Genomic DNA, 16301 nt, shown 5'->3' with positions numbered 1-16301 from the left:
ACTTACAACTGCTCTGGCAGAGTTACATCACTGATGAATGGCTGCTCTGACAAGCACTGCATGTTATGATGCTAATTTTAAATTCCCCAAGGACAAACCTTCCCTCCTGAAGTTGTCGCTGCCAGTTTGCTGTGCAAGCCACTTCAAAGAGGAGAATTGCTGCATGTGCAGCTCAATGCTGCCTTCAGTGCATGCCCAGGGGCTGGCCAATGCCAGGAGGCTTCAGAAGGGAGGAGCAGAACTGTGTTTCCTCCTCCTTCTTGTTAAAACTACATCCATGACTTGCACGTTTTCAATTATAAATTCTTTTCTGTATTCTGTTTTCACTCTGCATTTTGTCCAGGGGTTCCTCGGTGCTGGCCTGTACAGAAAACAGGATATAATAGGTGCTGAAGCTCATCCTGCTGGCTTTGGAAATCCTTCAGCTTTCAGGCTAGAGACACAAAGCCATTCAATTTTTACCGCGCTTGCCCTGATAGAGAAGAATGAAATGCAAATAATTCTTTAATAGTGTAATCACTGCCTGGATTTTGCTGTGTTTGGCTGGGGGGATCAGTGTAAAACCCCAGCCTGTGCTGCAGCCCGCTCATTCCCCGTGCTGGAGCTGAGCAGTCACCCCGCAGGCCACGGCCCTGCTCCCTGCAGCGCAGAGCAGTTCACGCCCTCATTTCCCGGCTGAGCAGACACTGTCATACACGCAGCGCTGATGTTCTGGCTGGAAGTGGAGAGCGCGGCGCTTCCCTGCTCCCACCGCTCCAGACGGGGCCTGGGCTCCCTCTACCGAGAGCGTGGAGCCATGGAAAAGGAATAAACCCCGTCCAGGCAGAGGAATGTCTGTTGCCGGCGCAGAGGAGTGCTTGCACGGCAGGAAAAGTGATATTACAAAACCACAGAAACCCCCCAAGTGCTTCTTCAGAACGCTGGAGCTGGACACAACCACTGAGCCAGCACCTGAAGCAAGCTCTGTTCAACAGCTGATTGCAGAATATCCTGTCATCCCCCAGAAATCCATCAACCTTAAGCCACACACCTGCAGAGGTGTAACAGAGCTGAGGGAAAGTGGCTGTTTAGTTATGAAAGGAAATTGCAGTGGATCACTCCCCCAGTCCCAGGACAGGCCCTGCCAGGTAGTTCCCACTTTTTTAACAAAGCACAAAGGTCTCTCAGCGAGGGCAGAAGCAGCACAGAGTTACCTTTATTGCCTGTGTAAAACACCTGTAGGAAGGGACAAGCAGAACACGGTATAAACCCATGCACAACAGATACATTAATGTCTCTTAGAAATCTTTCAGAAGAAAACCTGGAAAGCTGATACACCTCTACAGCCTCATGAGCTAAGGTTTCTTGTTTATAAACTCATGTTTTTCTTTTAAAGCTGGTATTTTAAAATGGTATAGAAATGCTTCTTTGCTAAGTGAGTTAACTTATTTCACAATAAAAATATAGTTTAGTTCTATTAAATTTTCTTCTGAAAATAAATGTTTCTATTTCTCTATGACAATAAATTACAATGTATCACAAATGTAGGCTTTAAGCAGAGTTACAAATAAGCAGGAATTAAGTATTCCAAGTATAGTCTGATGGAATTCAAGGCCCTTAGTAAGAGATAAGCTGAAGGTGCATTTATAATCCAAACTCAATTTGACAAGGTAAATACATATAACTGAAGTAGATTTAATGGGATTATTGCTGCGGTACTTGTATATAGGATAAGTATTCATGAATTATCTGCTCCTCTTCCTCGAGTGTTAAATCCAGATAATCCTCTTCATGTTCAGGAATATCCTCTAGGATTTCATTGACTGCATCAGTCTCCATGTCTTCATCTGTTGGTGAACTAGAGGAACCTTCCAATAAAAAGCAGCAGCAGTGAATTCACCAAGAAACAGCCAGTGCTCTCCCTGTTTCACCAGCGTGGCTGTTCTGCCAGCCCCTTCCTGCACAACCACCTCTTACAATTCCTCTGCAAAGGACAGGGCAGGAAGGCCAATTTTCCTTATTATTTAAATATAGTGCAGGAAAGCCTTTAATTATACAGCAGGGATTACTACAGCTCTGACAAATAATGAGAGAAAAAATATATGCAAGGTTCTTCTTTTTAAGTGGAAAGTTATCAATTCTGGTTCTGTCCTGTAAGGGACATGATGGAGGAGTATGGAGGCAGGTCTGGAATAAACTCCTTCGCCCTGCCCAGGACACCCTGATGTCACCTTTTCTCCTGGGCTGCACCTGCCCTGTCACCTCTGGTCCCTTTGTCACTGTCACTACAGGGAACAACAGCTGCCTTCCTGTAACTGTGCTCCCAATAAAACCAGCCTGAGGGATTACTGCAGCCCTGTGCCACGACTTCAGCAGAAATTGCTGAACTATTTCCTACAAAAGCCAGAACAGCCTTGCCTTCCCTTCCCACCCTGCTGGATGCAACACTCACCTGCAGACTCTGTGAGCAGGTCCTTGGAAGAAGTGGATTCCTCTGATGGACTGGACCCTTCTGAGGACAGCAGCAGTGAAGGGGGAAGAACTCCCCCATAATGAGCAAGGGTTTGGGAAGCCACGTGGATGTTCCCTTTGAAGACCTTCAAGGCTTGCTCTGCCGACTCACGGCTGAAACCCATGTATGTCAGCTGCAGGGGGAAAAGGAATAATACAGAAAATGTGGGAAATCCAAGCTCATCTGACACCAGGGTCTGACAGGAATCTGACTCTGCAGCTGACAGTCATCCTCTCACACAGAGAAAAGCACTGCATGCCAGGAATTCCAGGACACTGACTCTGGTTTACTGGAACAGTTAACAACAGGGCAGTGACCTATTAAAGGCATGGGGATGTTGAGCAGGATCAAGAGCCTCTTGTCTAGTACCACACCAATTATTTTTCTGTTTTCAAAAGGAAACTTCAAAGCACTCCAGTGTATCAGGGGGGCACATGTGTTTTTGCTAGGCAATAGAGTTTTCTTGCCTGGCATCAATAACACAGCCACTCTAACTACAGACGAGCTTGTCAGACAGCCTGTCACGAGAAATACACATTTCAACTCTTTCCCTTGTGCACTGCAGAGTTTAGAGACTTGAATAAATTTCTCATTTGCTGTCTTTTTTGGGATAGAGCATTACAGTGCACACACTTTCCCTCCACACCCACACATGGCACGTTGGTGCAATGGGCAGGAAGTACACACAAATTACATGTTAGCCTGAGTGACTTCAGCATGAAGAGTGAGTGGATGCCAGACCCTGGAGTGTGACAGCCTGAGTGACATGGGTCCAAGAATACTTGTATACCTTTACTTCAGGAAAATCTGCAGTCTTTGCAAGCACAACTCAGAAACAAGGCAACCAACTCACAAGAAAGCAAGTGGTCTAGCTTACTTGCTCAATACTTTCTTGGGAAACCTGAAACTGGTCCATGGCCACAGAATCATCATCATCATCTTCCAAGAGTAACTCAGGATTGTCAAGAATAAACTACAAGAAAAGAGAGAGATCAGAATAAAGTGACAGAGCTACAACAGTCCTAAGCACAGTTGTGTATGCAGCCCAATGGTTGATATAAGCAAACCTCAGCCAATTTAAGTGACATCTGATTTATTGGGTCATGAAGTGCAAGTTCAGTCTTTACAGTTCAGAAAAGGGAGCTATGAACTAAAAAATGTAGACTACAGAAAATAGGAATCTGCTAAACAAAAAAAACCAACCCAACCAAATTTCTTTTGTACAACACTACTTCTACAGAAAGATCACTTACCTTAAAGGCTTGGTCCAGGTTTCCCCGTGTCTTTTGAAGAGCTATCTGAGCAGCTCTCTCTGAGTAGCCCATACTCTTCAGGGTGTTGATGTCCTCCAGTCGCCGCCGCCTTTTAGCTCTCTCCTCCCTCCTGATCTGCGCCTTTTCCTGCAAGAGCACAGGCACTGCAAGCTCACTGTGCATGGGAATGCTTTAACACACAGCCTCTGCATGAAGGGCTTCTTGGATTTTTTTTCTTCAAGTTTGAATCTCTTGAGGAAAAGGCTTTTTTTTTTTTTTTTTTTTGTAAATACAGACTGTGCTGCCAGACACTGGCTCCTAAATAAAGCTGCATTTCCATGAGCCAGCCCTGTCGCCACACTTCCGCTCTGCAGATCGGATCTGGTGCCATCACAGCTATTCCAGGCCCTGTGTGGTAAGTGACAAACCCATTTGGCAGATGGGCCCACAGACAAGACTTGCCAGGGACAGACAGTCAGAACCAGGCAGGGAGCCAGGGAGTTCTGTTCAGTCTTCCCTCAGCCAGCTGGCTCTTCTGTCCACACTTCACTGTCTGAAGTCTAGAAGTGCCTCCTCAGCTTACCAGGCATCACTTCAGATCTGGACAGCACTATCTTCACTCACTCTACCACAAAAAAATCTTTTCCTTCCTGGATCTTCCAAGTACAAACCCACAATAGGGGGCAGCCAAGCCTGGGAGTGTCAGCTTGGTCCTGGTGGTTTATTCCCATGTCACTGCTGAGTAGCAAACACTGGTGCAAAGCCTTCCCATGTGCCTCTGTAGCACAACCACAGGTCTTTGGCACGCTTGTCCCATCTGTTTTGAGACAGAGCTTCCCCTGTTAGTGCATTAAGTTTTGGTTTCAAACTTGTGCCAACACATCCAACTGTCAGCTACACCAACAGTGCCAGAGCGGGATAATCCAAGTCCTTAAATCAGCACCACACTGCCCTGGCCACACAACCCACATCTCATGGACACCCCAAGTGAGGTGATCTGTGATTTAATGCTTCCACTGCCCTTACCTCTCTCCTGTTGGTGATCAGATTGGCAGCATGCTCCACATTGCCGTGGCACGCTCGCAGGGCAAGGCGAGCCTCCTGCTCTGAGAAGCCCAGGAGCGACAGGCGATCCACTTTGTCAGGATCTATGGACAGCTCTGCGTACAAAGAGGATGCCTGCATGTGGGAAGGACAAAGTGACACCACTCACACTGTTGAAACACAAACAAAAAATGCCTCCCTGTTTCAAGAATAGGTTCCAGATGGAACCCCAACTAAGGGGCTGCAGTGAAGGACTCCAGAGTTTTACCCAAAGGTGTCTTACCTTCTGAATGTACTCTGCAGCCTCCTTTTCTCTGCCACTGTGGTAGTGCCCAATCCCTTGAAGGAGGTAAAGCCGCAGAAATAAAACCTTCTCCCGACCATAGCTTCCCTGAGGAATTGTTTAAAGAAGGAGAGGGGACCATGTAGATAGAAGCATGTGGTAGAACACCAGTTCATTATCAACAGAACACTCTACACATTTAGAGAAGACACAGTCTGGGTTTGTGACACTCAGTGTGGACATAAAGCACCACACCTAAACCCCTGCTGATGTCTGTGCATATAAACACAAGTTTGTCATGACCTTTTTGCCAGGCCCAATATTTTCCCTGTGCTCACAATTACAGAATCAGGTAACAGGCTGATGATACACAGGAAAACTTTAAGCTTCTAAAAGCCAGTCTTGCAATACTTGAACAGTAACTGAATACATGTAGGAAAAAAATCCAACCCTAACTAAATCAAATCCAGCATACTTTGATGTCAACAAGCCTCTCATGGTTCTCTCCATAGCATCTCTGGAAGCACCTCTGTGCTGTGGACAGCTTTTTCTCTGCATCATCCAGGCAGTCCAGCTGCTCCAGACGGAAGTAGCACCACACTATATCCAGCTGCAGCACTGCGTAATTATCAACTGTGTTCAGCAGCTCCGTGCTACACTCACTGGAAAATAAAACAGTTAATTTTTTTTTTTTTCTGGGAGAGGGTTGTTTATTTCCCCTTCCCCCCACCACTTTTTAACATTTCTAAAACAACACTAGAAGCGTGCACACTCATGTTGGAGAAAGCACACTCTTTGTATCTGAGGCAGGAAACTGATGCCAGGGGAACAGGAATCAAACGCTGATCCCCCATTCCATTCACTGACACCCAGGACTGATGCCAAGGTAAAGCATCACAGTAACAAAATGAGCTGTGGCTACTGTTTAATATGGCATCTCTAAAAGCATAATGGAATTAAACCCTGAGTAATCTTTGGGAGGACTGAGAAACTGCCTCAGTGCACATGAACATGCTGAGAACTGTGCCAGTCTCCTTGCACACCCACACAGATGAGAAACAGACAGGGACAGTATTACTTTTGGGATCTCAAAAGAGCAATTTAGGGCTCTGACAACTGATAGGAAATGAATTTACTTGCAGAAGGCCTGGTATGGTTACTGACCTCAGCTATCTGCTCCACCTTTTACAAGAAATTATTACTTCACAAGAGCAACTGCAAATGAATATCCGTAACTGTCTCTCAAGCTAATGCAATTTATAACCTGGTACAAGAATATTGACAGTTTCTGTTTATGCTGTTATGAAAGATTAACTTGCCCAGAGGCAGTATCTGTTTCAGCTGTTCTACATGAAGCCACCTGTCACTGCAAGTCAGAGCTTTATCTGCTGTTTCCCATCTGCAAGAGGGGGTGTGGAGCAACCCCAGGCAAAACTAGCCCTGATTTATATGCACAGGTAGAGGCTGTGCTGTTCCTTTATGGGCTGACAGTAAAGACAGACACAAGGACTCAAAATGTTCTTACCAGAAGTGTTTATCAGCATCCAACAAATATGGCAGTGCTACTTCATATTCTTTCTTCTTCATTAATGCTCTGCCCTTCTCATGGTAACCCATAGCCAGCACAAGTGCCTAGAAAAACAGATTGAGACTTTTGACTGCAGCTCCCCAAATCAAAGAGGTCAAAGGAAATATCCAGGAAATATCCATCAGAGTTTTTTTCTTCCTAGAAAAACACCAGTGCTATCTCACACTGCTTCACACTTTTCTCCCATCTGATAATGTCAGATACTGTCTAGTTAAAAGCAACAGATGTTACTGGCACAGGAAATGCTGCACCAAGCTCACTTTAAGTATGCAACCTCAGAGAGATTTTCAATGGTGAATGATACAAAGCTCAGCATTTTTCTGGGTGCTGCACTTTCTGACAGCACCAAACTTGTTTTGCTTTGCTATCACAATTATCTTGCAAAACCTAAGAACTCACCTCCTAAAAAGCCTCAGAACTGAAAATTAAATTTTGAGTGTGTCAGGAAAACACTCCTGCAGTATAACAAATGAAAATGTAATATTAATTCTGGATGGAAACAACCTGCAATATTTCCTCTGATCCTTGATCAATACTGATGAAATTTTGCTCACTTAAAGCACCACTGGATGCTTTAAGTCTTCAGGTGAATTATTACATTCAGCACTTCATCAGAACTGCCTGCAGACTCATCAAGTTTACAAATGGAAATAAGGCCTAAGAAACAAATACTTTCATGCCTTTCTAGGACACCCAAAATTTATAATAGCACAAAGATCAACAAAATTAAAGCTGTTCTTAAACCCCAAAGTAAGATATGGACCACACAGGGGTCAGTGCCAGATCAGACCTGCAATGTGATCAGGAATCAGAAGTTGTCTCCAGAAGACTGAAATATTCCCCCCTATAGAGTTCTACTTCAATTGTATTTCAAAATTATTTGTATTAAACAAACATCTAGTGGGCCCAGGGTTACATCCCCAGAAAGTCTGGCTGTATTTCAATCCCATATTTTAAATGTTTCACACTTTAAAGAGCCATCTTAGTGGCATTGTAAGATGCTTTTCACCTACTTTTTTAGCTTGAGGAGGAATCTGAATTGACCTTCCAGTTTGATTAGCTATATCTAGGTATGGGACAGAGTCTGGATCCAAGTACTCCTCTGAAAGATATAAAAAAGTTTAAAATTTAAACACCACCTTCAACAGAGCAACTCTACTGCCATTAAATATATTTTAGTAATGTTAAACAAAACAGCAAACAACAAAAAACCCCAGAATTACATATAAAGGCTGCCTGTCTGTTTTTCTGGACATACCAACTCTGGCCAGGTAAACATGAGGAACTTCTAGAAAGGTCACTGTGGAAAAGGCCTTGTGCATGCAGAAATTTAGACACAATATCAGAAGTTCCATGAATTATAAAGAAGTATTTTTTTTCAGAAGACAAAACACTTACGTTTTACACAACATAGCATTCAAAATGATTTATCAACTAAAGGTAGAGTATTTAAAAAATACAACTGAGCACAGTTGATAAAGCTGGAAAAAATACAGCTCAGTATTCTCCCTCCCCACATGTTTAATGCTTGTTATCAAACTACCAATTTTGTTCTCACTTCCATTTGTTTTACAATGAAAAGATGATTTTCTTGTAGACAAAAGACAGTTAAGGAAGAGTTTGTTGAGATTAAAGGCTTCTGCCCTGTGGTTTCTCTCATGTGAAACAAAAGGATTGTTAAACTCTCAGCACACTTCTCATAGACCCTTCAGCCTGGGAGCCCATTACAGACTCTGCTTTTCACTCTGGCATTGGCAAAAAAATATAAAGAGACCCAACTCAGGATTCAAAATTTGGGGTCTATACCATCCCTTATGTACAAAAAAAGCAAATACTTCTGTCATGTACTCAAAATCTGATTTTGTGGTAAGAAACCAGAAGCCACCAGCTTTGAAGCTTTGTTGGGGTGTTTCTGCATTTGGCAGGAATTCGTGACCTGCTCAGCTTCACAGCTCCTTGCTTGTGGATTTGTGAAACAATGGAACAGAGAAGTGATTTAAACTCACCACCAAGCACTGCAGCTCACAAACACAACCTCATTTTGAAGAATTATTACTGTTAAATTAACTAGATCCCTTTAACTTAATCCACAGTTGCCAGGAATCAACATCCCAAGGGAATGAGAACACCACAGCCTTGTGGCAGATGACAGTGACAAATGAGCTGCTCTGCACAATGAAACCATGGTTACACACAGCCATAGCTAAACTACAAAAAAAAAAGTGTTTAATGACTTAAAACACATTATGCACTGTGCTTTTGTCTACAATAAATCTAAAGCTTCTCACAAGTCATCAATCCCTTAACTGCCAAGTGCTAATTAAACTATTGATTCATATTATATCCTTCTCAAAGTGCCAAAGTTTTTTGTAGTGTTCTAGTTGTGTGAAAATGGTGGAAAAAAAAAGTTTTAGCCAACTTAAAATCCAGTTTTCAAGTAGGTAGAAACCTAGAAAAGTGTGAACTGAAATTCAGCCATGGTATAGGCACTCTTCCATGTTGAAAGGCGTGTGGGAATGAAATTTTGGACCCACAAAAATTAATGACCACCTCCCTCCCTCCCAGTCTAACAAGCCCACTTACCTCTCTCTGCTAGAATTTCCAAGCCCTTCTTAGTTCTCTGCATCTTGTCATTTATTTCTTTTTCTTTCTTACACTGAAGCTCTTCCTCCTGAACTTTCCTTTTGGTTTCCTCATCACTCTGTTCCAGTTGAAGCACCATCACTTTGGCATTGTGTGTGACACCCTGATCTTCAAGGGTTTTACCTGCAAAATAGAGGGTGATTAATATAATTCAACTACTGGAACTACTGAAATTGCAAGACTTGAGAACTCAGTCAAAGCCCCTAAAAATTACTGACGCAGTCAGCAAAATTTAGAATCACTCTTGCATCTCAAAAGTGCTTTTGAAGTTACTGGCATGTTTCTTTACTTGTTTTTTTTTTTTTTTTTTTTTTTTTTTTTAATACCATTATTTATATTTCAGTTTATTGATCTTCAGGCAAAAACTGCAATAAGAACATGCCCAGGATCATACACCACAAGAAAACAGGACAGAAAAACTGGGAACTGAATCCAAGTTCCTTCTGCCAATTCTGTGGTTCTAATTCTGATATATTCCAGGGCCATCAGCAAAGAAAAAGCTCTATCATCACTTCCCACATGTCTGACAGGTTGAGCATGGGCAAAACATTACAAAAAGTCTTTGAAAATGCTCTTATACAATAAGGTTTTTTGAAGAAATTTAGAGTTTCTCTTAAATGTGCATTTTCAGTGTTTCAACACCAGAAAAGGGGATTTTCTACATTCATTACAGTATTCCTTTAATTGATCTAATTCTATTCAAGAATTTGGATTATTATAATTTAATACACTTCCTGTAAAGCAGAAACCAACAAATATAACAGTTGTTTTTTGGAAATTAATGGAGTTGCAAGGCATTTTTTCTTCTGAGAAGCAGAAAACTAGAAAACTATCATAAAAGTGTCTTTAACTAGAGATACATACCCAGATCAAGCTGCTTCTTATTTATGATTATTTTGACAGCATTTTCTTGTAATGCATATTCCTGTGCTATCCTGTGAAATGAATAATTTCATCCATGAACATTAATTTTTAAGCTTATACAATATTGTTGATTCAATAGCAATAAAACCTAAAAATAAGTGCTTATAAATGGCTTAATTTTTTTGCTACAAAAGGCTGCTAGAAGTAAAATAACACCATCAAAGAGGTTTATGTACTATATAGAGAAAACCTATACTATATAGAGAAAAAAGGGAAAAAGCAAAACAGACAGAAAATTATCTGTTTTTTTTTTTTAGGCTTAAAAACACAAAAGAAAGAGAAAGTCATGTTCAGTGTTCAGAGGATCTGCCTGGTTACAGACTTGGAACACTGGTACTTGCTGGGGATTTACACAGAACTGTCTTCTTCCTGTTTTCCATCTGTTAAAGCACAGCTGCTCCCATGAAGAACTGCCCTACAGGGACACTGGACATCCTGTTCAGAGAATACATGCTAAGAGAAAGCTTAAATCAAACAAAAAGTGGGTTTGTTTGCATTTTAATAAAATGCTCTGTGACAGGGTGGTGTCTCATGAGAGGAGCACAAAGGGTGATTGCACTTACTGGGATCTGAGCTCTTTGCCTGTGATGAACAGACTGGTCTCCAGTGGGATTTTCCTGCTCTGTAGTAATTATGTTGGGTGGGGAAAAGAAAGAGGGAAAGAAAAGCATGATACCAATATACTCTGGACATTTTATTAATTAACTGCTCTACAACAACATTTCTTTTCCAAACAACAATCATATTTATGGCTGGACATACATAGCAATAATTTCCACTTCTGTACTTGCTATAATGCTAAAAATAAGCATTATAACAGCAGGATATTCAGAATTAAATAAATCTAAATTCAGAGCCAAACAATTTAAATTAATTTAATTATGCACGTCCAATCTTAACTGTGCTTTGCAATTATGCCACTCACCTGTGACTGGCTAAGTTATGATTAATTCCTATTAGTGTCTCTGGTCCCAGATTAGATAAACTGGAATTTATAATTAATTCATTCCCCTATTTGCCCAGCAGCATTATAAAGTAGAATTATGAAACTATTTGGTTGTTTTAACTGCATGGCAATCACTTAAAACTCTCTACCCTTTAGCCCAGGTAATTATTTTTCACTACAGGAGTATTTTATGCATGAAAATAGGAGTTGAAACCTGACTCAAAGGGCAAAAGTTAATTCAGTTCTCTGTTGGAGAAGGTTTTAGGAGCCTGCTCTACAAGGCTGAGCTTGGAATGGGCTGCCAGGGAGGTGGTGGAATCCCCATCTCTGGAAGTGTTTAAGAAACTTCTGGAAGAGACACTGAGTGCCATGGTTCTGCTGAACCATGGTTCTTGGTTGGTAGGGATTGGACTTGATGATCTTGGAGATCTTTTCCAACCTAATGAATCTGTGACTCTGTAATTCTGTGTATCCATGAAGGGAACAGGCCAGTGCATCACAACAGAAAATCCTGCTCCTCATGTCCAAGTTCAAGTGACATCAATATGCTGAATCAACTTTAGGTATTCTACAGCTGAAAAAAAAATCTGCTCTTCATTGCTAATACAAGAAGTTACATGAGAAGGAATCAAATTGAAATAGACACTTAAATCTAATTTACTTATCTTAATTGGAAGATTATTTGCCATTAAATCCTAAAGTGAAAAATTACTCATCTCCTCAGTATTATATTCCTTTGCCATGCTATTTCCATATACCTGGGAAACTAAAATATGCAATTTCCCCCTCTCCATTTCTTCTATACCTGACACGGATCACTCATGAAACACCTGAAAAAGCTGTAGTGAAAAAAACCTCAAAGTAAACCTACTCAAACCTCAAAACAAAGCCATCTATGCAGACTTTTCTGCAGTGTTACTCACTTTTCTACGAGGCAGATAAATATCAAGTCTTGCAATCCCAGTCACTTTAAAATTCTCATTTCCTGTCCCACGCTCAATTGCTTTACACCGGATTTCTTCCAGCATATTCTCTGTATCATTTTTATTGATATTCAGCTTGGATGAGTATTTTTCTACAAGCTCCTGAAAAAATGACAAGAAAAACTGGGAAAATGCACCAGCAGTCAGACGTGGAAGATGTATGACATCAACTCAGAGAAAATATTTACCTTCATCTCTTCACCAGCTTCCTTTTTTTCATTTGTGTATGGTGGTTTCCATAGCTGAATTTTGTCCTCTCTTAAGCAGCTTGTCAGTTTTGCTATCAAATACTTCTTTTGTGCCATTCTGTTAAAATAAAAGCACAGTTGGAAGGGAAAAGAGAGAAAAATAAAGAATCCTTTAATACAGCTTTCCTGTAGTAAGATATTCTGCTTTTCAAGAAGTCTAAGTGACATTCTGGAACTCTGCAATAAATGAGGAGTATTAAATTCATTCCATGCATTTTGGTGGGGAGGGGAAACTGAGGCCAAACTACAAGAAAGAATAATTGAAAAGAGGGTGAAATTTGGATTGGAGTAGGGATAACTTACAAGGGCCCTGCCATTTCAAGACAAATTAAACCTCTTCCCATCCTCTCATGTGAACTGGGATTGCATCAAAATACATAAAAATTGACAATTCAGTTGTTCTGCCCTGCTCTGGATTCACCAATTCTGTCTCAGCTCAGACACAGCAGGAAACTCTGAGCTAATCAGCATGACTCTGGGGAAAAAACCAAACATCCCAAAAAGCAGGGAAGGCAGACAGAGAGCAAGGAAAGCTGAGTGCAGAGATCTCAACAGAAAAAAAAAAAAAACCAAAAACAAACTCCAGGTGCATGATAAAGCATGGGAGAGTTGTGGCTCTTGGACAGCTTGGGAAATATCCTTTAAATTAGACAGAAAAGCATTTAAAATGCTGGCATACATGCACTAAGGTGGCCATGAAATTCAATTAATCAGTTTCACTTCTCTCTCAGACTGGTTCCCATCTTTCATTCTTGTTTAGTGGCACACATATCTCAGGAGAAAAGGGAAAAATTCCCTCAATTTCAAAAGCTGCTCCTGGCTCAGAAAAACACTCCTTCAGGGGGTAAAAAAAAGTAGGCAAATATTCAATTTATGGTAAGTTTACCTGTCAGCCTTACCTCAAGCCCAGTTTCTTTGAGCTACAAAGAATTCCCTGCAAGCTGCACTGACAACAGTTTCCCCTAAAGAGGAGTCAGAGGGATGAACTGGGGAAGTGGATGGTTTAATAACCCTTCCAGCTGGATTGCTGTCATTTGCACAGCGTCTGTCAAAACCAGCACAGACAAACACACATTCTTTTTCCTGCTGGGATGCCTCTGCTATTATTTGAGAGCCAAGGCAAACAATGGCATTTACAAAGCTAAAAGTGACAAAACCACTCCATTTTCAAAACATTGCTATTAATGCAGCTTTCCCCCTTTCCCAAAACACACCAGGGAATTCTCATTAAGAGCCTGTAACCATCACTTTCCCCATTTTAAGTTATGCTGAAGACCCATTTTATAGCTACAATTCTGCTTAACATTTGCAAAAAAAGTTACTCATGGTTCTGGGTCACTCAGATAAAATTTAAAATTGCAATCTACGCTTAAGACTAAGAATTGTAAATACAGGTGACATTTATAAACTGGTCATTCACCTGTTTATCAATACTATAGCTTGGTAAGTTTGTGATTTCTAATTAATCAATCAAAACAGAAAACACTACTGCAGTCTTCAATTAAACTTATTCTACTAACACTCTATTTAAAAAAATAAAACTTTTACTTTCACAAGCATGAAACCTATGATTTTATATGTAACATTTCTAACACTTATAATAAATTCCATCACTAAATTGCATTAGAATCCATAGCAAAAACATTTGTGACTTACTCTTCCATCAACCATGAAACGCCACAAGAGCTCCTGAGGCAATTTCACTTTCGCTATGAGTTTAAAGGGACTTTCTCAAAACTCACTGGGGTAAACAACGGGGTTATTTCCCCAGAAACGCTCTTAATGCAAGACTCAGCTGTTGTAAATAAAATGTCACCCTCTTAGGCCAGTTTTACGTGAAATAAAACAAGTGGAGAAGTAAGACGCGCGACCTAAGATGCAGCAACCAGGTTCAAAAGGCAAACTGCTCACGGAAGGAACAGGGGGCTGTCAGAGTGGGTGGATAATAAAGCAGGACACATCGATTTTACCTAAAAATGAGGCAAGCACAGCTCTGACACACTTCACCGCGGCTGGCCGAGGGGAAGCACTGAAACAGCGTCATGAGCAAACCCTCGGGGACAGCAGCTCCATCCCTGCGAGCCCGGGCATCCTCATCCCTCCCCAGGAGCGCTTCCAGCGCCTCCCGTGCCGGGGCAGCGCCAGTGCCCCGCTGGCCCCGGGCAGTCAGCACGGGCCCGGCCCCGGGCACCCACCTGCGCCCCGCGGGCTCGGCACAGCCGCCGCCGCCGGGGGAAGCTCGGGGGCCGACGCAGCTGCTCCCTGAGCTGCTTCCCGGCAGGAGGGAGGCGAGGGCCGCGGTCCCTGAGGGAGAGGATGGGCAGCGGCTCCTACGGCAGCCCGGAAGGCCCAGGGAGACGGGCGTGACGTGGGTGAAGCCGCGCCCCGCCCGCCATGGCCGCCCTGCCCTCACTCGGAGGCGCCGGGGCGTGCCCGCTGCTGGCGGGCGCGCAGTGTGGCAGAGTTCCCGTGGGTCGGGTGTGCTGCGGTGGTTGGTCTCTGCCTGCTTCAAGACTAGTGAAAAAGAAAGGAATTACAGAATCACAGTGTCAGTTAGGCTAGGGAAGAGCTGTGAGGTCATCGAGTCTGACATATGGCGGAACGCCACCATGTCAGGCAGACCATGGTGCTGAGTGCCGTGTTCCCGTCTTTACTTATAATCTGCAGGGACTGGGACTCCACCGCCCCCCTGGGCTGTTATTCCAGTGTCTAATCTTCTTTTCCATGAGGAAATTCCTCCAAATATACAACCAAAGCTCCCTGACACAGCTTAAGGCCCTGTCCTGTCATCCTGTCCCTAAGGGGATCCCCCATCCATGTGTAAGAGATGTGCCAGGAGCATGGCCATGTCCTGTTATCCTGTCCCTGAGGAGATTTACCCCATCCATGTGCAAGAGAGGTGCCAAGAGCATGGCCTTGTCCTGTTATCCTGTCCCTGAGGAGATTTACCCCATCCATGTGTAAGAGACTTGCCAAGAGCATGGCCATGTCCTGTTATCCTGTCCTTGAGGAGATTTACCCCATCCATGTGTAAGAGACTTGCCAAGAGCATGGTCCTGTCCTGTCCTCCTGTCCTTGAGGAGATTTACCCCATCCATGTGCAAGAGAGGTGCCAGGAGCATGGGCCAGGCTCTCCTTGGTAGTGCCCAGCAAGAGCCAGCGGGCAGAAACAGGGGCACAGGAAATTCCGCCAGAACATGAAGAAAAACTTCTCCCCTGAGCAGCGACTGAGCACTGAACAGTTTGCCCAGAGAGGCTGAGGAGTTTCCCTCACTGGGGATATTCCAGAACCATCTGGACACAATCCTGTCCCATCTAGGATGGCCCTGCTGGAGCAGGGAGGTGGGACCAGGTGACTGCTGTGGCCCCTTCCAACCTGACCCGTTCTGTGGTTCTGTGAGACATAACCCATGAAACAGCAACTTACAAGTTCTAAGTCACATCCAATTGTTAGAAAAATAAATTAATTATTGGTAGAATTGCCATGTTAAGGTTTAGGGCATGACATGTTTCAATGATCTCAGACCTTGGGGAAGGTTAAGAGAGCTTGGTAAGAAGGAGCTACTACTGATAGTGGACACAAAGAATGCAGAATTTACAAGCCACAAGGACATTTGGCAGAACTCCCAAGATAAGGAAGAAATAAATAAAACCAACTCAGTAACTGTGCTGAAATCAGCTCCAACTGGGTAAAAGGTGATTCTGGCAGGGAAACATCACAACAACTGACCCAAGAAACCCACAGATTCAGAAGATGAAAATGTGCTTATTAGCATAAGAAGTGAGAGAATCATTAACCAGTAGAAGATAGAATACTAATTAAGAAAATACCTATCCAACTTGTAGCAGATCAATAATAATGACTTTGCTTGCTAAAATGTATAAATAGTAAAAAGTA

General features: G+C 42.7%; 1 protein-coding gene across 3 annotated transcripts; it reads right to left on the bottom strand.

The window, feature by feature from the left end:
* Positions 1-1168: 1168 nt before the first annotated feature.
* On the bottom strand, positions 1169-14724 carry NUB1 (negative regulator of ubiquitin like proteins 1). 3 transcript variants are annotated; one of them, XM_063179061.1, is made up of 16 exons: positions 14374-14471; positions 13303-13448; positions 12344-12461; positions 12096-12257; positions 10790-10848; positions 10167-10237; positions 9243-9425; positions 7673-7761; positions 6597-6703; positions 5547-5733; positions 5072-5179; positions 4771-4923; positions 3745-3891; positions 3369-3464; positions 2432-2624; positions 1169-1847 (listed from the first exon to the last, which is right to left on the bottom strand). In XM_063179061.1, the coding sequence occupies exons 3-16, from the start codon at positions 12458-12460 to the stop codon at positions 1684-1686; spliced, it is 1836 nt and encodes a 611-aa protein (XP_063035131.1). In that variant the 5' UTR covers position 12461; positions 13303-13448; positions 14374-14471; the 3' UTR covers positions 1169-1683. The 3 variants fall into 3 exon arrangements, with proteins under 3 accessions (XP_063035131.1, XP_063035046.1, XP_063034967.1); XM_063178976.1 differs by lacking the exons at positions 13303-13448; positions 14374-14471 and adding an exon at positions 14599-14724; XM_063178897.1 differs by lacking the exon at positions 13303-13448 and having other exon boundaries at positions 14374-14538.
* Between the last annotated feature and the right edge of the window lie 1577 nt (positions 14725-16301).

Source organism: Melospiza melodia, chromosome 1, assembly GCF_035770615.1.
Source record: "Melospiza melodia melodia isolate bMelMel2 chromosome 1, bMelMel2.pri, whole genome shotgun sequence".
Taxonomy (NCBI): domain Eukaryota; kingdom Metazoa; phylum Chordata; class Aves; order Passeriformes; family Passerellidae; genus Melospiza; species Melospiza melodia.
Note: the sequence above shows the minus strand (reverse complement) of the source record. Positions and strands in the feature narration are given on the sequence as shown.